The following is a 24,614-nucleotide window of genomic DNA, read 5'->3' as shown; positions in this document are numbered from 1 at the left end:
CTAAAAAGGAGCAGCTTGTTCAAAATGTTGTTGCTAGACACACGAAGGTGAGAGAAGGGCCATCCATGCATTATATTTGTGTGTGACCCGAGGATCATGTTTTTTTTTTTTGTTCACGATGTCATGTGGCTGTAAGAAAATACTCACTTCTGCTGTTGCTTTCGTTTTCTTTTTTCCCCGCTACCATTTTCACTCAGTTTTGTTTCAATTTTGTGCTGCTATAATTTCCTGTGCCACAGACTGAAAGGGTTGGAAATGTCTCATTAGTTATCTTGGTTTGTTTTGTTTTTTTAAACACTATAATTTGGACCACAAAGTTAGAAATTCCCTCGATGAAGTGTTTGTACTCCGTGTGATTCCTTTATATGATTTCTCTTCACTTCAGACCTTCAAAAACTCACTTCATGGCCGCATGCCCTTGAAAGCACCGTGCTCTGAAACAGATGTGCTGGGGGGAAGGGGGGGGGGGGGGGGGGATGCTGGTCAGCCGTCTTGTAAGGACCATAAGGGAAAAGTGTGCCTTCATGACTTCTCGTGTCTTGTACAAGTGTCAACATGCTAACTGTGTCCTTCATCATTTTGATACATATATCCAAAATTATATTTGTAATGTCTGTTGCTCACAATCTGTAAGTGTCTATTAAATTACATATATGATAAAAACGGTTTCTGGCTTTTCCCCCCAGTATTGTTGAATATTGTGGCGTGATTGAATAATAGTCAAAATGTCCTCTAACACCAGACAAGAACTTTCTCACAGACTCTCGCCATCCTGTTTAATTTCTGAATGCTGATCTTTCCTCCATCCTCAAACCAAGCCAACGCATCAAGGCATGCTTTTGGGTTTTTCCAGTAACAATTACAGAAGATTTCTCTGTTGCCTGCCGTACCTCTCTGACTGACTGTGATCATTTGTTTAGATGTTGGGAGGATAGAGGGCTCTTTGTCTGGTTTTGGCCTTCAGCCTGGAAAAAATTAATCGCAGAGAAAGCTGAGAGGAAACGACGCATACTTGACTCCAGGTATTGTCCAAGTCGGTCACATGAAGGCGAGTATCCTGCTCAGATTTCTCCTGGATGGTTTGGGAAGCGGGTGCAGTAGCTGGAAATAAATACCACATTTTGGATCTGTTAGAAATTTCAGTCATCTTCTGCCTTTCTGTGCTGGAACAATATGTTTGTCAAGTAATATTAAATAGCATCAAGAAAAATCTGGTGGCTCCAGCAGAGTGTTGTCCACCACAGGAAGGCTGTCCCTCTTCAGAGGGCTTTTCTCCAGGTTCCAGCCGAAAAATCCAGTACATCACATGGAGCATCTGGTCACTGATGTGTTGCATGTGTGTACCCTCCACATTTCTGCTCCCTCCCTCTTTCCATTTTCCCAGAAATGATAAAAGGTGTCAGAGGTGAGTGAGAAGGGGGAAAGGGTGTGATTGCCTGGAAAATAATGATGCAATAACTGCGAATGTCCTCTCCAAAAGCATGTAACTGTGATGACCACTTGTGGCTCACAAACCTTATAAAAGGGGATTTGAAAGTCTAAATATGGGTGGAAATGCGATCTTTAGGACAAAGACCAAAAAAGAAAAAAAGCTTGTCTGGAAAATAATTAGATTTAAGTTTCTTTCTGTGGTCATTTGGTTCAGATCAGGTTTACAGTTCTCTCCTAACTTCCAGAAAGATTATTTTTAAAAAGACAGTAATACAGTTAACGGAGCACCAAGGCCCCCTAGTGGTGACATATTATTAGGAAAATGAGTCAAAACACATCTGCAGCACAGAGGTGTTTGGTTCAAATGAAGGGTCCTTTCTATGTGGAGCTTCCTCCGACAGTCCCTGCAACACACTGGTGTCCGGTCCAGGGTGTACTCTGCCTCTCTGTGACAGCTGAGACAGGCTTCATCAAACCCTGAACCTGATAAGGGGAGGATGGCTGGATGGTAAATGAGTCTAACCAATTAGTTCAGTTGAGCAGATAGAAAAATAATCATGTTCTTTCAGACCAGAAAAATCCGTTTTTACAAGACAGAAGAAGAAAAACAGCTGATCTGCATTTGTTGACAGTTACACATAAGAAACAAAGAACTGATTACATCTCTTTAAAAAGGTTATTTACACAAAACAAACATATTCACATTATGAAACAGTTTAAAAAGTGCCACAGTGTATGTTTGGAGACACAAACTCAGTCCAAAACTTTGTGGTGACAAAAAAAACCCCAAAAAACCTTGAGTAATAATTTGTTGAAGGACTAATTATGCAGAGGTTGTGTTCAGATGTCTATATGTTATTAGAGCATTTACTAACAGCATCTGTGGTGAAGGGATTGAATGAACTGGGTGAAATTAGAAAAACGTTTACAAAAACAGTAAAAGATTGTCACATGTTTGGTTCAGAATTATAACATTTTTCACATTTCATTTTTCATTCTCGCTCATCAATGGGGGAAATAAATCAAAGCACTTAATTTGAATCCATTTATATGAAATAGAAGCTCTATTTTCTAAATTGAAAGTGTCCTTTTTAGGTTTTTTTTTAACCTAGATACATATATAATTTGAATTCAATTGCAGAAAACTAGCTTTTAAAGCTTTATGTGGTTGAAGTACTGATAATAATAACTTAGATTTGTATTCCACCTTTCAAGAAACCCAAGGATGCTTGAAGTGATCGTTCTTCTGTCAGCTAACAACACACAACCCCATATATTAGCTTTAGAGGAATCATCTCTTCTACATTATTCTTCAACATTTTAAGAGTCCATCGTGACCTGTAAACTCTCCACTGTGTTAGGCTACTAGCAGAGCTAGCTGTCCTTGGTAAACTCCGGCACCACCGGCACCATGCTGAGCTCCAGGCTGCCAGGCAACTCCAAAGCCAGAGCGGGCTGGCATGGCTGAGTGAAGTTCTGTCTGAAGGTGCCTAATAACTGACCGCTTTGGGCATTGTAGAAAGACAGACGACCGAGCTGGTAGTCCAGGAGAGTGCCCACTCTGTCAGGCGTCTCAGTTACAAACACGCTGGACTGAATATCATTATGGAGTAACTGATACCTGAAACTATAGGGGCAGAAAGACAGAGAAAAGTGGAAGTTAAAGACCAAAACTATCAGAAACATCACAGCAATGGGTGAAAATTCCTTATGTTTACCCTGATGGTGAGGGAGTACACTGCAAACACCAGGACAGGCTGTTTTCCCCCAGTGAGCTGTTTCTGTTGGCTGTGCTGTATGCCACTCCGAGCCTGTAGGCCGTACTTTGTGACACGCTGGTTTCCCAGTAATAGATCCCTCGTGCTGGCAGCAGCTCACCAAGGATGGATGGACACCTTTAGGACACGATGATTTTAAAAAGAGTATTCCTAATAAGGTCTACTGGATGTGTTCTTGGGTTACACTTACTGTGTGTCTGTGAGCGAGGTGGTTTTGTGTGCATCCTGGGAATAGTGCAGAGTGGTCTGGTTCTCTGAGAGCTGGAGAGCAGGATGAGCTGATGCCTTCAGCAGGTGGAACCTCGTGCCTCAAGACAAAAGTAACAGACAGTATAAAAACATAAGCAGGGGAGCAGAGATTCTGTAGGGTGGTTGCACACCTGTGAACATAAAATCATCATAATCAAGATTTCCGTGGACTGTTCTTTTTACCAATTTAAATGAACTCTACCGATTCTGCCAAGTAGAGTAGTATTCAGTCAGAATTATACCAGAAGCTTATTGATGGCTACCAAAAAACATCTCTTGGGTGCAACTTGCTAAGCCTGCATGCATACTTTTGACCCTGTGTGGATTAGAGAAAAAAACAAAACAATTCTTGTTCTCTTGTAAGGCATTAAAGATGTATGCTGCACATCAACAGCATCATTACAGCCTGGAAAAAGAACAATACAAAGAAATCTAAAGCACCACATTACTGTACCATTCATGCCCATGATGTCATGTACATCCTTTAAATTTCTAAACATGATTTGTGAAGTGTGTGTTCTTGATACCTTTTGTGGAAATGAGTGCAGCCTCGCTCTGTTCACTGGCTCCAGCCTCGTTCACAGCTTTGATGTAAAACAGGTAATTCTCACTGGGCTGCAGGAGAATCTTTTGCTCACAGGTTTTGATACCTGAGATGGATCTGGGAGTCACATCAGCAAAAATATATGCACAAACAAACATTTTACATAAACATCTAGTATAGTAACATGTGTCAGTGTGCTTACCGGTCTGGTTAACACCCACCTGAGCCCTTCTCCTTCCAGTTCATACTGTCGGCAGTACTCCAAAGTGTAACTCTGTCCAGGAGCCCGTTCTGCTGAGCTCCACCTCAGAGTAGCTGAATCCCACAGGATGCTGCAGCGCTCTGTGTCGATCACTGGCACTGAAGGAGCTGCCAGAGAGAGACAACTAATGAAAAGTACACCTTTATGGTTTTGCAGGACTTTTCTTGCTTCGTCTGTAAACTACAAACAGCCAGATTGCTTCCAAGCACATTGTCTTAATATAGCAGAGGAGAAATCTGAATTCTGTCAAGCATGTCAGGAAAAAATGAAAGCAGTTCTTCAACTTTTTTATCAGACAACAGATGTGTTGCTATAAGTCCAGCGTGCAGACTGACCAGTTCTGAAGGTGAGTCTCTCGCTGGGCAGAGAACAGCCTGTATAGTTGACAGCCATCACCCAAACCTTGTACATCTTGTCAGATTCTAGGTCCTCCAGGACACAGTAACTCTCCTTTACTGTCACACGGTACTCCTCTGACACAGCTGTGGACCACAGATATAAAACACCTCAAATGTAACCCTGAAGACAAACACCTCCTTACATTTATATACTCAGAAACCTTTTAATTTGTTCACTGTTCAACATCATTATTAGTCTTCCACAATTTTCCAGTTTAAGAAACATCCTGTAAGTATTTACCGCCCTGTGGATCCTCCATGCAGTAGACCTGGAAGCAGTCTATGATATCTCCAGGGTTGACTTTCCAGTAAACTGTGACGCTGGTGCTGGTGGCTGAGCCCGGCTCCTGCGGCAGCAGTGTCGGCCTCTGGGGAACTGAGACACACAGCAGGAAGCTTTATGCCACATATACATACGTGTGATAGCATGAGATCTGCAAACACAGGGTAAGCTCACAGCAGACCCACCTGGGATTCCTTTTCGCTGTGCGAGGTTGGAGCTTGAAGTGTTGGCCTTGGCATAGTCCTCAAAGACCAGCAGTCCCTTGGGACCCAGCTCCATTGTCGAGGCTGAGTCCAGAGCTGCTGTAAGCCTGACCATAAACCACAACGTGAATCAGCATTAAAGTGTGAGCAATCTGCTCACTTGTCCAACTTTATCATCCAGTTTCCCAGACATAGATTAAGCCTGAACCTAACCTTAAAGAAAAATTCAGTGACGATCTCCATTATAAAGACTGCATTTAATCCATGCCTGGGAAACGCAGCCTATATGTTATATATTTCTATGCTATGGTAGATCAGTTAGAAACCCTCACCCATGCACACACCACATGGATCTTTATTTTGTGGCAATCAGTATAATTATAAAATCTGTCTTCTGATGATACTGACCTTCACACCTCTTGGCAAAACTTTTTGGTGTTAAATTCATGTTTTTGGTTAAATAAATTAGCGCTTTTTGACTTTTTGTCACGGCTTCTTAGATATGTAATAATAAAACAAAAATTCACTCATGCATTTTAATATCCAGCATACCGGCATGCTCCACAGGTTGAGGTTCTGGAGGTCAAGCAGCATGCCAAACTGGTTGCCACTAAAGTCCTGGGAAACCACACTCATTCCCAAATCTTTAATTGAAAGCAAATTACCTTGCATGAATGTCTTCAGGCGACTAGTGGGGGAGCAGATTGAAGAAGATTTTATTAGAAATTTGACACAAACCCTCATGAGCAATAAACCCGAGGAGCTTCAGGACTCACGCTGGCCTCAGTCTCAGCCTCTCTGCTTGCGGTCTCCAGAATGGCCTTGGCCGAGTCAATGCTCTCCTGGAAGGAGACAATCTGATCATAGAGCTGCTCCAGCTTGGTCTTCTTTTCCTCCTCCATGCTGACAGACATGTTATTGTACTGCTCCATCACCACATCCATCATCTCCTTGTTCTGAGCCTTCATGGCCGCCTCGCTCTCTATGAACTGATCCTGAGCCAGACGAACAGCAAAGAGAGGCTTTTGATTAAACTCTACCATGAGCTAACAGTGCTGCTTAGAGCAACTAAAGCATGCTTTACCTCCACAGAGTTGTAGGCAAGCTCCAGCTCTGACACCAAGTCCTCGATGTTCTCCGATCTCTCCTGAAGCTCTGAGATCCAACCACTCAGCGACTCCTGTTTTACAAACACTTACAGGTTAAATGAAGCTTGTGCGTAAGTTCAGTAACGAAGATCTGCAATCACTCATCTCCCTGCTTTCCTGGGTGCTCAGCTGCTTTTCTGGTCTTTACATCACTACTGCTTCCCCATCCTGTCAGTCTCAATACTGACATCATTACTCTAGTCCAGTCATCTTCTTGCCCACCTTCTTTGAGCCAATCAGCATCCACTTTGTGTGGTTTAAATCTGTGTTCTCGTCATTCTCCCTTTCAGACTCTCCTCCCCATCTCCACCTCACAGACACCTCAGTTAAAGCTCCATCCAAGAAGGCTTGGATGTAGTCATCATCTTCAGCACCACCAGCATCTAGACTTCGGGGGGCTCCTGTCCTAAATCCTGTCAGTGCTGGGATTTTGTACCACCATCGTCAAAGTCTAATTGCTAAAAAGTTTTTCTGTCTCAATAAATGATGTTCAGTTCTTCCAAGTGATCTCTTCTTATTGAAATATCAGTTGTAAGCACTCTGACAATAATGCAAAGGTGCGAAGTGAAATATTTTGCATATGATGCCAAAGCTGAGCCAAAGCTCTCTCAGAGTTTGTAACCTCAAAAGATTATAAAGTTTTAAAGAAAATCTAGCAGATAAACAAGAATACAGATCTCTTTGTGGGCTGGTATCTCTGCCAGGGTTTCACAGAAGGTGTTTCATCTTTCACAACATTATTAACCAACTGAAAACAACATGCTTTCTTTTTTACTCATGATAACAACTTCTCAGTTGCTCTGTCGAGTTCTTTATCTTGTTTAAAGATTAAACAAATCCCTCCCGCAAGTTGTTACTATTCAGAGAGATAAAACGGGTTCATCCTGAAGTTAAAATACGAGTCTGCTGCAGCTTTAAGGAGAGCCATCAGAGACGCTATTCCAGGAAGAAGAGCAGCGGCGATCCCCTGTCACCGCTTCAGCACAAGCAGCTCACATTTAACTGGGTCAAGATGTGGTCACTGACCGCTCTCTGCTCTCTGCTAAGAGTCTTAACAGGTGTTTGAAGGAGAACGTGTGAACATACCTGCATACACAACCCTGGGCCAGTCACACAGAGATAGCCTTTAGCTTTACCAACAGCCAGACTTTAGTCATATGTCTGAATGTATTCAAATAAGATTTTTTTTCCAAACAACAGCCACTTCTTTGAGTTATTAACAATCATGACCACAGTAAATTTTCAAAGCAGTAACTGTGGTCTTGAAAAGGTATTTCCCTTCACACTGCCGGCTCCATAATATTCAACCACAAATTATGGGCCCTGACATCTTAGTTCTAAATTAGTCTGAGGGTCAGCTGGCTAATGTTTGATGCTTAAAATAAGCCAGTCTTTATTTTTCTGAATGCCATGAATTTCTCATCTAAGAGCAGATTTATAACATTACAGAGCACTTTAACACGTGTTTGACAAACAGCCCCCTGTGCATGTAGAAGTGAAGCAGTGCAATGCAATTTCTAGCTTGGAGAACTGGACCGGACACAGGTTTGCTAAGTTTCCTTGGTGAGCATGCCAGGATCAATTTTCCTCCTCTGTGGAGTACTTGAATATACTGCACTTCTTGGTGCTGAAGTCAGACTTAGATTAGAGCTTTGCTCTTTTGATCTTTATGTTGTTTACTCTCTACAGCTGTCAATACTTCACATAAATATGATGGATCGCACATCATCAAGACCTGGTTCAAATATCAGCTGGAAATGACATTCAATCTTTCTTAAAATTGTTCCAACTTTCTCTTCATTTAAGTGCCAGAAGTCTGACATACCCCTCTCCTGTTGTCAGGTGTTTCCTGACAGACCACATGGAAAAGCCAAAATAACTTATCCCTTAGTGAGGCGTGTGTGTTTAGGCGTTTTCTCTGATTGTTGCAATAAAATGTGTCTTGAACCTTCAGCCTAAAAATGCAGATCTGTGTTTGTTTGCATTTTAATTTGAGGAAAAAGACTAAAATAGCTGATTGTTAGAAGGTTTCATCTCCACACGTGATGGCTGACCCTAAGCTCACCCAGAGGTACAGCGAGAGAGGAAAGCGCGCCTGTGTGTGTGTGTGTGTGTGTGTGTGTGTGTGTGTGTGTGTGTGTGTGTGTGTGTGTGTGTGTGTGTGTGTGTGTGTGTGTGTACGGATTGCATATCATTTTCTACGTGATGATGTCACACTGGACCTTTGCACCGATCAAAGCAGAGCATTGCATCACTACAATTCAATGTGCTTGGCTGCAGCCTGAGAAGTGGCGGCCTGTTGGCATTGAATGGAAATGTTGACTAATCTAAGACCAGTTTATTATAAACTAATGCCCGTAAAATGTGTGATGTTCATAACAAGAGTTCATAACACTGGTGAGATGTAGGATAATGAGCTGCTATTTGATCGCAGTACTCGTCAGTCATGAGTGTGGTTTTTATGCTGTGTCAGCAGCTACATGTTTGAATGATGAAACAGTCGGGAGCCACTTTGACCTTCTGGAACCAGAGAAAATAAAAAATGTTGATTTGATTTTACGGTATAAAAACTGGTGTTCTGCTTTGTTCAGTTCATGATGCTGTGCTACTTTTTGTATTGCACTCTATATCATAGTTCAGAAAGGAAACTATATCCTGACTACTGCTCTTGGCTTTGTTTTTAGGCTTTAGGAAATAACCACTGTAGGCTAGGTAACCCCTTACAGGCTGTTTTAGACAAAATCAGGTGAGGTACCATAGAGAGCAATTACTTCAGCATTAGTTGTAGGATGTAGGTCCTTTCCCAGCTGCCATAGGGCGAAAGGCAGAGCACAATCTGGACAGATGGCCGTTCAAATTCACACCAAGAGGTAAATTAGAAACATCAATAAACCTAACCCCGAGAACTGCATGAACCAGAGAGAACCAGACATGGGGGAACATGCAAACTCCACACAGATAGTGCTAACCGCTGCTCCACTGTGCTGCCCTGCGTGTGTAGCTGTGCTTCAATATTAGATTACCTTTATTTCTTCGTAAGCCGTATCCACGGCAGTCACATCGTGGCTGTGATGCTCTCCAGACATGCAGTCTTTCTCTGACATCAGAAATCCACAGGTGAGACAGAACCAGTCCATCCCCTGTAACTCAGCAGCTAACTGGGCCTGCATTTCCTCCTCTGCGTCGATTATTTCATAGTCAGCCTCAATCATTTCTTCTTCTTCTTCTGGGAAATAATCTACCTTCTCTACCACCATCTCTTCATCCTCTTCTTTCTTCAGAGTAGGCTGTGGTAATAGCCCAGCCACATCTCTCTGTGTTTCAGGTTCTGGCATCTCCTTTGCATCCTGTTTAGAAATCACTTCATATTCCATCTCAACATCAGGCACATCTGGGCACTCTGCTAATCCCCAATCTTGCTCCATTTGTTGCTCAACATCCTCTTTGTGCAGATCAACATGTGGAACTAGATCTGCTTTAATAACGCTCGTTTCTTCCATCTCGTGAATCTCTGCCATCTGTTCTACGACTGTTTGTTCAGGATGTATTTCCTCTCTGTGCACTTCATATGAATCCTGTTGGGGAGTAAAGATGATTTTGTCTTCTTCTATGGGTCTCTGAATCTTCGCCTCCTTGGAGTCAGCTTCCTCTACAGGTGCAGGTGGCGAATAGTCCATATCGAAATCATTCCTGGTTTGTTCTTTTTCTTCTGCAGAGGTTTCTGGTTCTACTTTGACTTCAGGCTCCATCATTGTTTCTTCTACTAGTGCCTGAAGTTCAGCTGTGCTGTTAGACTCAGGGAGAGGAACCGTATCTTTCTCTGACCACTGGCTGATCTCTACATCCATCTCTACAGCTTCTCCTTTGGGGACGAGGAGGATTAGCTCATCACCTACGGTCACTATGTCTTGAACCAAAGTCCTACTGGTCTCTGCGGGTACTTTAGAGTTTGTTTTGTCTGATCCACCATCAGCCATGTCTTGTTGTGTCTGCTGAGTTTTAAGGGTTGCATGAAGTTTCTCATCTGCATCTGTCATGACTGGTTCTGAAACAGGCTTGGTTACTTCAATGGACGTGGCTGTGACCTCTAACCCTTCTTTATCCAACTTGTCCTCAGCAGTAGTTTCCCCTGTCAGAGGTTCGTGTCCTTCAGGAATACTTCTCACTTCCTGAAGATCGACACAAACTTGGGTTTGAATCTCTTTTTCATTCACTGCTTTTTCCGTTACCTCCACAACAGTGTGCACTGCAGCATCACAGTCTGTGATAACCTCAACAGGTCCAACGTCTTCGGCTTCTCTGTGCTGTGACGCTGGTGTTTGAGCCGAGGGTTCAGTCAGAGTGAACGTTTCCTGTGTTACAGTCTCAGGTTCCTTCACTTCAGCTAAGTCCTCTGCTTTGGTTACTAGTTCTTCATCAGCAGACTCTATTTTGGTGTCAGAAACAACCTCCTCAGGCAAACTCGTCTTCCAGGCTTCTGCTTGTACTTCAGATATATTGACCGCAGGAGGCACCTCACTGCTTACAGGTTCTTCTATATCTGCACGCACTACAGGTGTCTTCTCATCAGTCTTTTCTAACACCTCCTCACAGGCATGCTCAGGTTCAGTGCAGCTTTGCTCACACTTTTTTTCTTCTTCTCTCTGATGACCCTCACTCTGTTGTGTATGGTCTACTTTACAGTCCGCCTGGTGAGTTTCAAGAAGTGGCTTTTCTGAGCTGCACTCAGAAGACTCGGTCTTGTCTGTCTTATCTTCAAGCTTCATTTGTTGATCTTCCATTTTTTTCTCTGGTGGTTTAGACTCTTGACCTGAATCTTCCGAGGTCACTCCTATAGTCTCCTCCTGAGTAGCCTCAGAGAGTTGCACTTCCTGCACCTCTGGTTCCTCCTTCTTTACCTTTTCTTTCTTTTCTTCTTCTGGCACTCGTATTAAACATCCCGTCATTTCAAACTTACTCTGCGGCCACATCATCCTTCCTTCGCTCTCACTGGCCACCGGCTCCGGTTGAACATCCAGCGTAGGAGATTCGTCTTTTAAAATGAACTTCTCCAGGTACCCATGTGCCTCCTCTGAATCTGACAAACGTCTCCTGTAAGACTTCTCAGATGCCACGCTCTCTGCCTCAGAGTATTCCTCATCACTCTTCCTCCTCTCACCCACAGCATCCTCGTAAAGGTCAGAGTACATGAAGGACATGGCAGTGGGCTCCTCCAGCAGGATCGGGTCAATGATCTTAGGAGGTCCAGGAGAGATAAAGATGGGCGTGAGAGTGGTCTCTTCACTCTCAAACAACACTGATCCGCTCCCTTTCGTTGACCTCTGGCTTTCTCGTCTGCTTCTCATCCCTCCTTGGCTTTCAGTCTTGTCTTCTTCTCTCTGATGTAGTGCATCAGCAGGAAGTCCTTCTCCATAGAAGACCTCATCAAGGTGTTCCCCAACTATATCTACGTCCGAAACAAATACGAAAGAGTCCTCAGATGCAGAGGGGGCGCCTGTGGCTGTTTCTCCAGCAGGCTTTTGTTCCTCAGCTTGGAGTTTTGCTGCAGGCTGTTTAAACTCCTCCTGCAGCTCTGCTTGTTCTCCAGAAGCCACCACATCCAAAAGGGTAAACTTCTCGAAATAGTCAATGTCACCGGTGCTTTCTCTCTGAGTGGGTGTGTGTCCACGCTCTGTGTCTGCTGATGGCTGAGAAGAATCTTGCTGTGGAGAAATTAAAATCAGCATCTCAATCCAAAAAGTGCACTGTAACACTTAAACTGACAAATGAAGCATAATAAAGATCACAAAGTTCATTATAACAATCTTTCAAATGAAACAGAAAAGTACCTCCTGGTGTTCCAGTATTTCCTCCCCCTCTGGCAGGACTTGATTATGTTGCAACGTCCACTCAATGTGATTATGAGACTTGATCTTTGGAGTCTGATCCAGATAAGACAAATTGTCCTGCAGCTCTGTACTCTCCTCCTCGTCCACAGTGGGTAGTTTAGAGGGGACTCTAATGTTAAGAATCTCATAGCCCTCTGAAATCAAACTAAAAAGCTGCTGATCTTTGCTTTTGATTTCCTCCAAGTCCGTCTCTGTTTTGCTGTTTTCCTGCTTGACATTGGGAAGTGAAACCTCTGCCATCTCCGGTCTCTCCACGCCTAGAGCTGAAGCCGATCTTGAGCTACCAGGTCGGCTCAGCCTGTCCCCGAGCCTACTGCTTCTTCCTCCAGACCTCGTCCTCCTGCGGACTACTTTCTCCTCATCAAAGACGATGGTGATCTTTCCTGCAGCTCCAGAGCCCTCCATACTGTAAGCTTCAGAGGTGGAGCTCGTCTCAGAGGCCCACGGAGTAGAGCAGCGGCTAGAGGCCGTCTCCCAAACAATACCACTGTCCTCGCTCTGAACTGTTACCATTGAGAACGACGGATCCACCATTAGGCATTGGAGCTTGGGCTTCACCGATGGGTCCTGGACAACTTCTCGGAGACTGAAGGAGAGAGGAATTGACAGAGTGAGAGGAATGAGGAGGGAGGAAGGAAAGGCATGACTGCAAGAGGAGATCTTTTTTGGCACAGCTCATGGAAATATAACCTGAGGACAAAGCAATTAATCAAATCAAAACATATTCGAGCAACATTTTGGACCACCGAGGCAGCTGAGTTAATCTAAGATGAAAGCACAGTAACACCAGTTAATCTTTTCTCAAGATGATCACTTGAGGTTTGCATATCTCCAGCATTAGACCAGGTGTTTGGTGCGGAGCTGCCAGTGAGAGTGATGATCTGAAAAAATAATGATCTGATGCGCTCTGAGCCATCCCTCCGGCTATGAATACACCAGAGCCCCCTGAAAGGTGACGTCCCAAGGCGTCATTCATGTAATATTAGAAAAGCGAAGCCTGGCCTTCTGGGATGCATCCAACATATCAGTTTCTTCTACTATTTATGAAATGGGAAGAATAAGTAGAGGAAACTAGTATAAAAATGAGATGTAAAACATGTTGTGGTGAACAACATCGAACATTGATATAGCTGCCACACCGACACTTCTTTACGTGATTATTTAAGGCATTAAGTTAGATTAATGGAGATTAATGGAAACTAAATTGAGTTTATGTTTTCCAGATGGAGATGAGCTACATCTTCTCCTTTCCTTGTTTATAACAAATTATTTGATGCTAAGAAGCTCAGAGACAAAGAGCTAACATTTTAAAAAAAAATCACTCTAAAACAGAGATAATATGAATAAAAATGAGGTTATTCAGATTCTTTTTTTCTTTTTCTTTTTTTGTAAATCACCTGTTTTGTAGCTCTTCCAATTCATCTTCATCATCCTGGCTCATGACATCTGAAGCTTCACACTGAAACTCCTGCAGCTCCGTCATCTCCGAATACAGACTCTCACATTCGTCCATCTTGGTAATTTCCCCCAAATCTTCTCTTTTCAACTCCAAGTATTGTTTTTTAGAGTCCTCCTGATGTTTTGAGTCACTCTGAATTGGTAGTCGGTCCGCCTGTTTGTGTCATTCTAAGTTGGGAGATGTCCATCTGACTCAGCGAAGGACAGAAATAGACAGAGCCGGGAATGAAAAGTGGGGAGTCAAGTAAGACAAGGGCAAAGCAATTGGTGGGGGTGCATATCAGTAGAGACTGAGTCAAACACACAAACAGCGAACATTAAGAATTTAGAGTTTCAAATTTTTTTAAAAAGCAGTGTTTCATTGCACCTTTGTGTGTGCCAGTGGCAGCTGATATGACGATATGACTTTAAGTTCAAAATCCCCTTCCCCCAGTTAAATATAGGCCATGTGCTGAAACACTACGCCTGCCACCCCGCTGCTGGTGGCAACACACACCCACATATCTTGTAAGCTATCTAACCGCTGACCAGAACTATACAGGAGTCATAAAACAAGTTGTAATAGAGCGTCAAACCATAGAACAAAAAGCAAGCGGCACACTGCTGCCAGAGGAGGCTGCAAATAATATAATAAAAAAGATCATAATTTCTCTAAAGAGCTTTAGAAAAGATTATACACATAAGCTCGTGAAGGGTGAGGTTGAATAAACTGCATTACCTTGAGGAAACCAAAGATCACCGACTTGTCACATCCATGGATATGATTGTTCCAAGTTAAGCACAGCGCATGTGGATTGATGCAGAATAAATAAAATATTGTATAACTGGTTAATGATGTGTCTTTGAATGGTTGCATCACTGTGCTTGGGAAATTCTCTTAATACAGCTGAGCAAAAGTCTTTTAAGCCTTATATTTTGCTAAGAAAATGGGAAATAAATGCAGAGATTTTCTGTCCAAGTGTGCTTTAATTCATTTGTTGTGTTTGTGATCATTTTCATGCTGAAAAATTAAGCTGTTGCCAATCAGATGGTTTCCAGATGGTATTGCATGGCTGCTTGTCTGTGTTCAAAAGATCCCCCAACACCGACTGAAATGACCCTCCACTGTGTTTTACAAACGCTGTAGACCCTCAATGTTGTACCTCTCTCCTGAACTCCTCTGTGCATATTGATAACAATTTGGAACTTGAATGCAAAATTTCTAATTTCTGACCTGTTGCCACTGATTTGCAGTCAAATTCATGTTCATGTTCACTTGGCATAGCTCAGCCTTTTGTCCCCGTTTCCCTTGCTTATGGTTTCTTGACATTCACCAGAGCATTTCTGCTAAGGCTTTAGCGATCAGTAGATGTATAAACTGAAGGGCCAGATGCATTTCTCACATGGCATTGAAGTACTGTTAGTCTGTTGTAGATACATTCTACTTTGATCCTGTCCATTTTCATCAAAAGGCCACAATGAACACCATTCTGAAATGTGCCAGTATTGATTCAGTCTTTTCTAAATTGTCTGTTTTAAGTAGACACAACACTGGTTCATCCCCTAAGGTAGGTGTGATTTTTAATGACTCACATATCAGTGTTAAGTCAATAAACAACATTAAAAAAAAGAACCGAAGGGAAAATGGATGAATAAGCAGTAAATGTCCAAAAGAAAAAAAAAAAAAACCTTGAAAGACCTCCAGAAAACCTGGAAAACTATTGCTCAAGAACGTCTGAACCCTCGGAAAGAAAACATAAAGAAATAAAAGGTGGCTCCAAAACATTTGCAAGGTATTTATAGAAAAAAAAAGTCCATAAACCTTAATTTGCTGGTTACATTTTCAAATGGTCTGACATGTGATTACGAACACCCCCCCCCCCAAAACGAAGCCTGTGTACAATTTAATCTGATTTTGGCGCTATTTGCATAGCCAAGATTTTAGTGGACTTCACATGAAGCTCCAAAATATACATTGAAAACAATCATACATCTTTAGAGATTTAATTTTTTTTTTTTAAATAAACATTTAAAAGTCAGGAATTCACAAAATGTACAAAAACAGGAAAGAAAAGACAAATTTACACAAAGTGTAAATTCTTTAAATAACCTATGTATAAGTAATCCAAACATGAGTGGATAACAGGTGTTTTGCCCAAATTCATCAAGTACATTTCTAAAATGACACTGCACAGCCTTTACACCAGACAATGAGTTCTTGATGCAGGACATATGGACCAGGGGAAAATCTAGAGTCTGGCCTCTTTGCAGCCCTCGAGTGACTTAAAAGTACCCTTATCGTGCTTTGGGGGTTTCCTTAAGTCTGTTGAAAGGTTTGTGTGCATATAAAAGGCTTACAAAGTTATAACAGCCAAAAAGCAGCTGTTTAACTGCCTGAAACACCTCATTTGCAATCCACGCTTTTCTACAGTTACTTATCTACATCACTAGGTAACAAACTGGCAACCTCCCCACCTAAGCTAGTCTGATATGCCCTCTGACAAACAGTGGGGACCTGATTAAGTCCAGGCGCAGGCAGCTGCTTGCAGTACGTACAGCTTCTGGTAGCCAGCTATAAAATGTTTCAGCTACGAGAAATCGAACACCAAATATTCTGCAGACGACTGCAAGAGTGAATACGAGAATTTTTATGCGCTCCAGACAACAAAAGGTGTGTTTCAGACAGAGGCAGCAAAGCAGTGGGAGATTTCTTTTGCACTTTGAAGCGTGTAAAGAATTTTAGCAGAACCAAATGACATTTAGGAGCCTTTAAATGAGTATAATAAGGGCACTTCAAATTACAACACTGACTTAAGCTTTAGGCGGTGAGCATGGGAAACTAGAGGGCAATTAATGCGGTTTTAAGCAGAAAGTGTCTGACGTGTTTAAATCCACCACATTCTCACTGGTGACCTATAAAAAAAAAAAAATAAACTTTGATGTTACAAGTTGGTCCAGACAGAACCATGACAGACTGTACATGTAAATACGTGGCAGAGATGAATCGTTTTTAAATACAACGCTGTGCAGTATGGCTCTAATAATGTGGAAATTTAACCGAGATCAGTGGCTGGGACTCGCCCTTCAAAATAAAATGCTGCTGCTTCCATTGAAGTTAACTTTATGTAAGAGTCATCTCCCAGTTCATTGATAAACATATTCCCTGCAGGGAAAACGGGCCATATAGCAGCAATATCCATCTCTTATAACAGGTTCAGCATTTTTCTGTCATCAGTTTAGGTAACAGGATTTTAATTTCAGAGGCCTCTAGCATCTCTATAAAATAAAATTTTCCCTCAAATACTGTATTATCCTCCGTTACACAAATTTGACAGCAATGCATTTGAAGTCGGTGGTCCATTTTGAATATTACAGCCACAGAAAACACAGATACGGAAGCGGCCATGAAGGTGCCAGGGCAGCAGGGTTTCTCTCTCAGAGCATCAACATGTTGTTGCACTGTTTCAGGAGACGGTCTTGAGGTAGAGGACACCAGTTAGCTCATCTAATTAGAGGAATCTCTCATCCCCTGGATGACTCCTTAATGATGATGGCTCTGAAAGGGAGGATCGAGTTCAGCTCCTTCCTCTCGTGTAGTAACTGACACGACTGAGGAGACAGAAGCCGATTATGAATAACTCATATCTGGCCCGTAGTGGCTTGGAGAATGAAGAGCGAACACGGTTATCAAAACTTCAACGTACCTCAGCAAACTTCGCTTTAATGGCATCGAACTTGAGCTTCTCGTGGACGGCCCTGGCGACGTTATTTCTTTCAAAAGGCTCTGAAACAAAAGGAGTCACTGTTGGATTACTGTGGACATTTCTCACAGCGATGCTGATGTTAAATGGTGGTGGCTGTGGCCTGTTACTTCCAATAAACTGCATACCTTCCACACATATGAATTTGTTATTCCACTCTTTAGAATTGTTCTTAGGGAACGCTCTGGCTTCTCGAACAGAAATCACCTGTTTATCCCAACTGCAAGACAAAGACAGCAACAGGAAAGGGATTACACTCAGTGCTCGTTAGACTGAAGGTTAACGCAATCTTCAAGCGCCTCAAGGACTACAGCAGTGCCTTTGCATACTACTTTATTCCAAACAGAGTGCAGACAGATTAAGTTTCTCCCAAGAATGAGATAGCTTTAGTTTAAGTCATGAAAACAAAGAAAAAACAAACCTAGCCCTTATTTTTTATCAGATTTACAAGAGGGTCACATAACCATGTAGCAGGGAACACCAGATAGGCACAATAAAATACAGGAACAAAATATTTGACACTGTTTTTGAAAAAAATAAGCCGAAGAAATTTTTTTTTATATATATATATATATATATAGCCACTGCATGTTAACCTTGCTAGCATTGGGATGGACCCCTTTTCCTTTTTTTGCCTTCAGGATTCCAAAAATTCTTCAATGTCATAGATTCAACAAGGTACTGAAAATATTCTTCAGAGATTGTGGTTCATATTGACATGACAGGATCACACAGTTGCTGCAGATTTGTCAGCTGCACATCCGAAAAGTGAATCTCCTGTTCCACCACATCCCAAAGGTGCTCTATTGGATTAAGATCTGAAAACTGTGGAGACTATTTGAGAACAGAGAACTCACTACCATGTTCAAGAAACTGTTTAAAATGATTTAAGTTTAGTGGCATGGTGTGTTATCCTGCTGGAAGTAGCTACCACACGTGTACACTGTGGTAAAGGGATGAAGCACTCAGCACCAATACTCAGGGATCGTGGTATGTCATGGTAGTGCTGTGTAAGGCCAAAGGTCTCACCTGCTCCTGCCCCTCAGCAAGAAACATGAAACCAGGGAGGAGGAAGCGGGACAGAAGACAGTGAGGAGAAACGGAGGACTGAGAGGGAGGAGGAGTTGGCGAGGAGAGTTGGAGATGAAGAAAGGGAGTAAGAAAACCAACACGGTAAAGAGCCACTCAACATGATACTCATTGGAAGATACCTGAAATCTGTGGCATAGTACTTGAGAAATCCTAAAAGCAGCTCCCCCAGAGAGGACTGGTTTCTCGAGATGTAGGGAGGGATGTGTTTGGGTCCCTCTGGAACCATGTCCAGGTTCATTAAAGGATTAAATGACTCCTGTTAAAATCAAGACACGGGACAAAAAAACATAATAAGGAAAGCAGTGAAGGAGACTTTATGACACACGCTCAGAAACCTTGCTTTTATATAGGAACATAACAAGAATGCAACCAGTTGAGTTGAATCCACTAATGCAAAGAAACTCATCACGGACGAGTTGCACTTGCTGGCACAAGCTGACTCAGACCACCAGCAACGTGTCGGCATGTCTGTCTGCATTTATAAATTAGATGGCGCTTATTTGCAAACCTTCACCTGCCTGTCTTAAAGTGACTGCAGCCAGTTTGATCACAGTTTTTGTCTTATTTTTCTCTAGTGTGACTGAGCCATTAGAGATTCTTTAAACAGTTTGTCAAGTAGCTAATTATCTTAATAAGTGGTAGGTTACAAAAGAAAAAGAATATTGTTTATAAATGGCTTTAAATGAAAACAACATTGTCAAAAAGAGATTTCAATGACTGAAAATGCAAAGAAGATACTTACTGGGTAGTCCCTCTGTAGAGATGGGAGGACAGGTTCACTAAGAGCTACAGAAAACGCATCATATACAAATCAAGTCAGTCTAAGCCAAAAGAACAAGTGGGAGGAATCTTTTCTGCACGTGTGACTGTACTGACTCTGGAGGTAGTGCAGGACCATCAGCGCCAGCGTGTAGCTGCTTAATGTTCCTTTGCTGGCATCATTGATATTATTGTACCGTGCCCATTTCTTGACGACGAGGATCATGGGTCTTACCCTGAGATCAGCTGTAAGAGAGACCAAACAAACACAGCATGTCAGAACAAGTAACCTATGCGTTGCTTATAGCTGGATTAAAAACAAATGATCACAGGCAGAGCTGAAGTTTGAAAAGCTGCTGCCATGAACAAAATTGGTCTTATTGACCGTCTCACCCACCATAGGCGTAACTCCTCAGAAGGAATGTATTCCTGATGCCCACTGTGTTGTTGACATTCAGATCAAACTCCAGATCACTACGGAGTGAAGACCGGAGAGAATCATAAACATCATAAATCTGCTTTCTGATTTGATGATGACTGTTCCAGTAACTGCTTTGCTCTCACCTGCCTTTCTCCCTGAACCTGAGGATTGGCACTTTGGCTCTGATCAGCTGATTCCTCTCTACATATGCTGAAAATCAAAGCAAACATCATGAGATCCATTGTCATTTGTTTCATTTTCTATAAACAGAAACCCATTTTCCACTAAGTGAACAGCTCCCCCTAGTGACAAAAGCATAATTCTAAGGGAAAATCTTCATATCAGAGCTCACAAAGGACACCAACAATTGTATTTTTGGTTAAGAAAACTTACTAGATAAATGCAAAAAACAGACATGTGTACGGCCGTTTAAAAGTTAACAATGAATTCTGTTTTTATAGATGATTTGGTATTTGATTACTTACAGAGGGTTTTGAACAACTTTAGGAGACGACCAAGAACACGAAGAGCATCAGTCTTTTTCTGGAACAAAAAGAAGGAACACTGCAAGTGTTAAAGAGGAAGTCAGGAAGTCAGTATCTATGATTGCACATTTCCATGACATTTACGGTACAGAAACAAAGGTAGTTACATTTCCCTTGATAACCAGGCATATATCAGCATCGCTGCACCGGGAGCCCAATTCGTTCATAGATGATCCAGTCAAGTAAAGCCGCGCAGCTGTGAGAAAGGCACATGGTGAATAAAAATCAAAGCAGCAAGACAGAGCAGAATGTGGATGTACAGGTCATACATACATGGAAAGATTTGCTGTATGTCTTGTTGCAGACGAGCGCGGCACACCTCCTTCCGCTCCAAATCTGAAGGCTGCTGCTGGCACGCCTCAAACAGCTCCACCATCTGACAACTCAGCTGAGGGCACATAAACATGTGACGCTGACTAAACCAAACAGATCTACACGTAAACATGCTCAGACTTCACGTTTATTAGATAAAGACTAAGTCCTTCTGAATTTACCTTTTCCGTAGTGCTGGCATGCAGACTGCTGGAGCTTTTCACCACAGCGGGTACCTGAGGGCGGATGTCTAAGTTAGGACCGGGATAAGAGTGATCAAAACCAGTGAGGGATAATCTTGAGGGCTGTGCCACCGCTTGGTCGGTACGATGATGTGGAGGCCGGCTATGAACTAAAGGTGGGCTGCTTAAGTGGTGTCTGGAGGTGTCAACACGTTGGCGCTTCACGTGATGAGCGCTGAACTGATCATTCTGCCTCCTGGAAGACGCACGAAGACAAAGAAAGGTGATAAGACATGTAAAAGGCAATGTACTTGGACAAATGTGGTTTATTCTTGGATCGATAAATAGTAATACATACTTGCGCCCATTGATCATAGCTGGCATGTGACGAGGCTGAACAGTAGAGGTGGATGGTGAGGGGTTCCATTCATAAGAAGGCAATCTCTCACGTCTAGGAAAGCTTACAAAAACACATATGCACATTTTACTGCACAGAACACAAACATCTAAAACAAGCAACCACTAATAAATGATGAAAAAAGATAACTTTTCAGTTTCTTTGTTTTGTTTTCTTTCACTCGGGTGCCACGAAGCATGAATCCATACAGAGCGAGACGCCTGGCCTTTGCCCTTAACAAATGTGATAAAAGTTAGAATGCAATATTTATTATTGGATTTTGTATTTAAAATGACTGCGAGACAGAGGGTTGTGGGTTCAAACCCATGGAGCTGCTCTGTGTGGAGTTTCCATGTTCTCTCTGAATACTCCAACTTTTATCCACAGTCCAAAGACAGACATGCAAGTGTGAATGGTTGTCTGCTTCTCTGTGTTACCCAATGACAAGTGGAAAAGACTCCAGCCCCACCACTGCCCTGAAGTGGATAAGCGGTTAGAAAAGTGGATGGATATATTTATAATATGGTTGGTGCTTGTCAGGAGCAAGACTTTAGAAGTTCAGAGGAATGAAGGTATGCTGACATCTCAATCTCAAGAGATTCTATACTTAGCAACACTTGACATACAAACTCACCATAAGTTAACCTTGCTAGCATTGGGATGGACCCCTTTTCCTTTTTTTGCCTTCAGGATTCCAAAAATTCTTCAATGTCATAGATTCAACAAGGTACTGAAAATATTCTTCAGAGATTGTGGTTCATATTGACACGACAGGATCACACCGTTGCTGCAGATTTGTCAGCTGCACATCCGAAAAGTGAATCTCCTGTTCCACCACATCCCAAAGGTGCTCTATTGGATTAAGATCTGAAAACTGTGGAGACTATTTGAGAACAGAGAACTCACTACCATGTTCAAGAAACTGTTTAAAATGATTTAAGTTTAGTGGCATGGTGTGTTATCCTGCTGGAAGTAGCTACCACACATGTACACTGTGGTAAAGGGATGAAGCACTCAGCACCAATACTCAGGTAGGCTGCGGTGTTTAAATGATGCTCAGTTCATACTAAGAGGCTCAAAATATGCCAAGAAAATATCCCCACACTATTACACCAGCCTTAGCATGAACCATTGATACAAGGCAGGATGGGTCCATGCTTTCATGCCATTTATACCAAATTCTGACCCTCCCCGCTCCCATTTGAACGTCACAGCAGTCTTCTGTTGTCCAATTTTGGTGAACCCATGGAAATTGCAGCTACAGTTCCTTGTTTTAAACTGAATGAAGTTGCACCCAGTGTTGTCTTCTGCTGTTGCAGCCCAGCTGCTGTTCGGTGTGATGTGTTGTACATTCAGAGATTCTCTTCTACAAACCTTGTTATTTGAGTTGCTGTTGGCTTCTTATCAGCTCAAAGTAGTCTGGCCATTCTCCTCTGTCATATGACATAAACACAGGAAATTTTACCCAGAGAATTACCGCTCACTGGCCATTTTCTCCTTTTCGGGCCGTTCTCTGTAAATCCTAGAGACGGTTGTGTGGGAAAATCCCAGCAGATCAGGAGGTTGTGAAATACTCAGACCAGCCTGTCTGGCACCAACATGCCAGGCCTTGTTCAAAGCCACTTAAATAGCCTTTCTTCCTTATTCTGACATTCACTTTGAACTTCAGCAGGTCATCTCAAGGATGTCTAAATATTTTAAATGCACTGAGCTGCTGCCATATGATTGACTGATTAGATATTTATTTACTTTAACAAGCCTCAAACAGGTGTACCCAATAAAGTGGCTGGTGAGTGTACACTGAATATATGCATCCTCTCTTGTTGCTTGGCCAAATTTGATGAAAAATTCCTGTTGTGAATACTTTTTACATTTTAATTTAGTGTTATCAGTACACAACAACATTTCAGTTTCCCCACATCAAGACTTTTAAATGAAGTTCACTATAATAAAATTGACAAACACTGCCTGTTGTAATTTCCAGCAGACCAGTTGGCCAATTAAAAAATGATGTGTAATGTCTGAGCACCAGAATCCATATTTACATAATCAGTTTTCTATCAAGTAAAAAGAAAAATCATACCAGTCTCATATATAGGAAACTACTATCTTCTTTCACTTTTTTTATTTTTAAATGACTACAGCGCTTATTCAACGATAAAAAAGGTGCCAAATAAAATCGATCACTTATCAATAATATCAACATTAATCAACCAGCCCTTGCAGCTCTAAACAAAACGCACCGACACAACAGGAAATCTCAACCACAGCTAACAAAGTTTACTGCAGTTCACCTTGAAACAACTGCTGTCCAGTACACCCCCGACACTGATACTCGACTTTTTCCATTCACGAGACTCACCTGTTGACACCTGGCAGACTTTGGTGGTTGTAATCGTAGCTCTGGGGCGCCGGTGGCGGTGGATGCAGACCGTTACTGTAGGCTGATCGTCCCCTCGGTGGGGTAGTTCTGCGGGGGAACATGCTGTGGTTCTTTAAAGAGCTCCAGCATCAACTTCGCTGATGGTACGAAAGAAGAAGAAAAAAGATATTGAAGCCCATATCATGAGTACCGGAAGAGAAACCGTCAACTGAGAAACTGGCGTCATCTGTTATCCAATAATAATATTAACAGTAATGAAAAGTTACTCGGGAAATCGAAACTTTAACGCGCAGTGTAGCAAGCTAACATTCGCTAGCTGGTGACTAGCAGCGCCTAGCTAGCTAATTTAAACATCGTTGAAGACAACAGTAAAAATTAAAGGCGTTTCTGTGATGCTTGTAATGAAGGGGGCACCTGGAGAAATGTGTCAGTAAATTCTAACAATATTCACCCAAAACCTGAAGCCAAAAAACACGAACACACCTACCAAATTGCATGTCACATGTAAACAAAACTGAAGATGCTAATTTCCTGCGTACATACTTCCGCATTGATGCCATGACGTCATGAAAAGGGAGTTAAAGGGACCGTATCCGCGAGTTCTTTAAAGGAAACACCCACCCAGCTCGTCTTTGCATGTTGCCTGCCTTTTGTTCTGTTTTCTGTCGAGATGATCCCACACTGTTATGTATGATCTATGATATATGGTGAGATCCCGGCTCTAGGGAGGCCAATCCATGACTCGTAGTGCTCCACAATGTGTTTTTCTGTTCAACTCTTACTGCACTGGCAGTGTGTTTGGAATCAGTGCAATTCTGAAAAATGAAGCTGATGCATATCAGATGCTTTTCAGATGGTATTGCACAGTTGGCCAATGCTTTTCTGTGTTTATAATTCTATCGTCAATAAGATCCAGAAGACCACTGCCTGAAATGCAGCCCCACACCTGTGCTGGGTCTTTGCTGGATTTGTCCTGATTTTAGTATCTATATTCAGATACTGTTCATCTGCTGTAGATCGTTTTTTTTTTCGCCTACCAGTTCTTCTTTTGCGCTCACCTTGTCCCATTTTAACAACATTTTTAAGGCCACACTGCACACAGTTTTGAGATATGCCAAGTCTTTCCTTGGGAATCATCTTA

General features: G+C 42.3%; 2 protein-coding genes across 3 annotated transcripts; both read right to left on the bottom strand.

Moving 5' to 3' along the window:
* Window positions 1-1,961: 1,961 nt before the first annotated feature.
* On the bottom strand, window positions 1,962-14,023 carry cmya5 (cardiomyopathy associated 5). The gene is made up of 14 exons (XM_085425361.1): window positions 13,582-14,023; window positions 12,125-12,770; window positions 9,320-11,998; window positions 6,233-6,328; window positions 5,925-6,143; window positions 5,814-5,836; window positions 5,131-5,255; window positions 4,904-5,038; window positions 4,600-4,746; window positions 4,224-4,371; window positions 3,986-4,119; window positions 3,400-3,517; window positions 3,150-3,326; window positions 1,962-3,058 (listed from the first exon to the last, which is right to left on the bottom strand). The coding sequence occupies exons 1-14, from the start codon at window positions 13,695-13,697 to the stop codon at window positions 2,806-2,808; spliced, it is 5,016 nt and encodes a 1,671-aa protein (XP_085281487.1). The 5' UTR covers window positions 13,698-14,023; the 3' UTR covers window positions 1,962-2,805.
* A 1,107-nt stretch (window positions 14,024-15,130) lies between these two features.
* On the bottom strand, window positions 15,131-24,029 carry tent2 (terminal nucleotidyltransferase 2). Of its 2 annotated transcripts, none has more exons than XM_085425360.1 (15): window positions 23,957-24,013; window positions 23,453-23,610; window positions 21,052-21,153; window positions 20,694-20,949; window positions 20,473-20,587; window positions 20,307-20,395; window positions 20,140-20,197; window positions 19,798-19,864; window positions 19,631-19,707; window positions 19,351-19,479; window positions 19,217-19,260; window positions 18,594-18,730; window positions 17,511-17,602; window positions 17,326-17,405; window positions 15,131-17,230 (listed from the first exon to the last, which is right to left on the bottom strand). In XM_085425360.1, the coding sequence occupies exons 2-15, from the start codon at window positions 23,572-23,574 to the stop codon at window positions 17,144-17,146; spliced, it is 1,455 nt and encodes a 484-aa protein (XP_085281486.1). In that variant the 5' UTR covers window positions 23,575-23,610; window positions 23,957-24,013; the 3' UTR covers window positions 15,131-17,143. The 2 variants fall into 2 exon arrangements, with proteins under 2 accessions (XP_085281486.1, XP_085281485.1); XM_085425359.1 differs by having other exon boundaries at window positions 15,132-17,230; window positions 23,961-24,029.
* Window positions 24,030-24,614: the final 585 nt, after the last annotated feature.

The sequence above is a fragment of the Rhamphochromis longiceps genome, linkage group LG12 (assembly GCF_057381845.1).
Source record: "Rhamphochromis longiceps isolate RC_006_pf linkage group LG12, R_longiceps_female_GT1.1, whole genome shotgun sequence".
In the NCBI taxonomy this organism is placed as follows: Eukaryota; Metazoa; Chordata; class Actinopteri; order Cichliformes; family Cichlidae; genus Rhamphochromis; species Rhamphochromis longiceps.
This window is presented reverse-complemented; position numbering and strand designations above follow the sequence as displayed.

What these genes read in the sequence shown, in the direction of transcription:
- tent2 (XM_085425359.1), bottom strand. Translation starts at nt 23,574, where the DNA reads ATGTTCCCCCGCAGAACTACCCCACCGAGGGGACGATCAGCCTACAGT. An exon ending in AGTCTGCCAGGTGTCAACAG is followed by an intron (nt 21,154 to 23,452) that starts GTGAGTCTCGTG and finishes TGTTTTTGTAAG; the next exon opens with CTTTCCTAGACGTGAGAGAT. An exon ending in TCTGAGGAGTTACGCCTATG is followed by an intron (nt 19,480 to 19,630) that starts GTGGGTGAGACG and finishes TCTCTCTTACAG; the next exon opens with CTGATCTCAGGGTAAGACCC.
- cmya5 (XM_085425361.1), bottom strand. Translation starts at nt 13,697, where the DNA reads ATGGACGAATGTGAGAGTCTGTATTCGGAGATGACGGAGCTGCAGGAG. An exon ending in CGGCTTACGAAGAAATAAAG is followed by an intron (nt 6,329 to 9,319) that starts GTAATCTAATAT and finishes TTTGTAAAACAG; the next exon opens with GAGTCGCTGAGTGGTTGGAT. An exon ending in TGTACTCCCTCACCATCAGG is followed by an intron (nt 3,059 to 3,149) that starts GTAAACATAAGG and finishes CTGCCCCTATAG; the next exon opens with TTTCAGGTATCAGTTACTCC.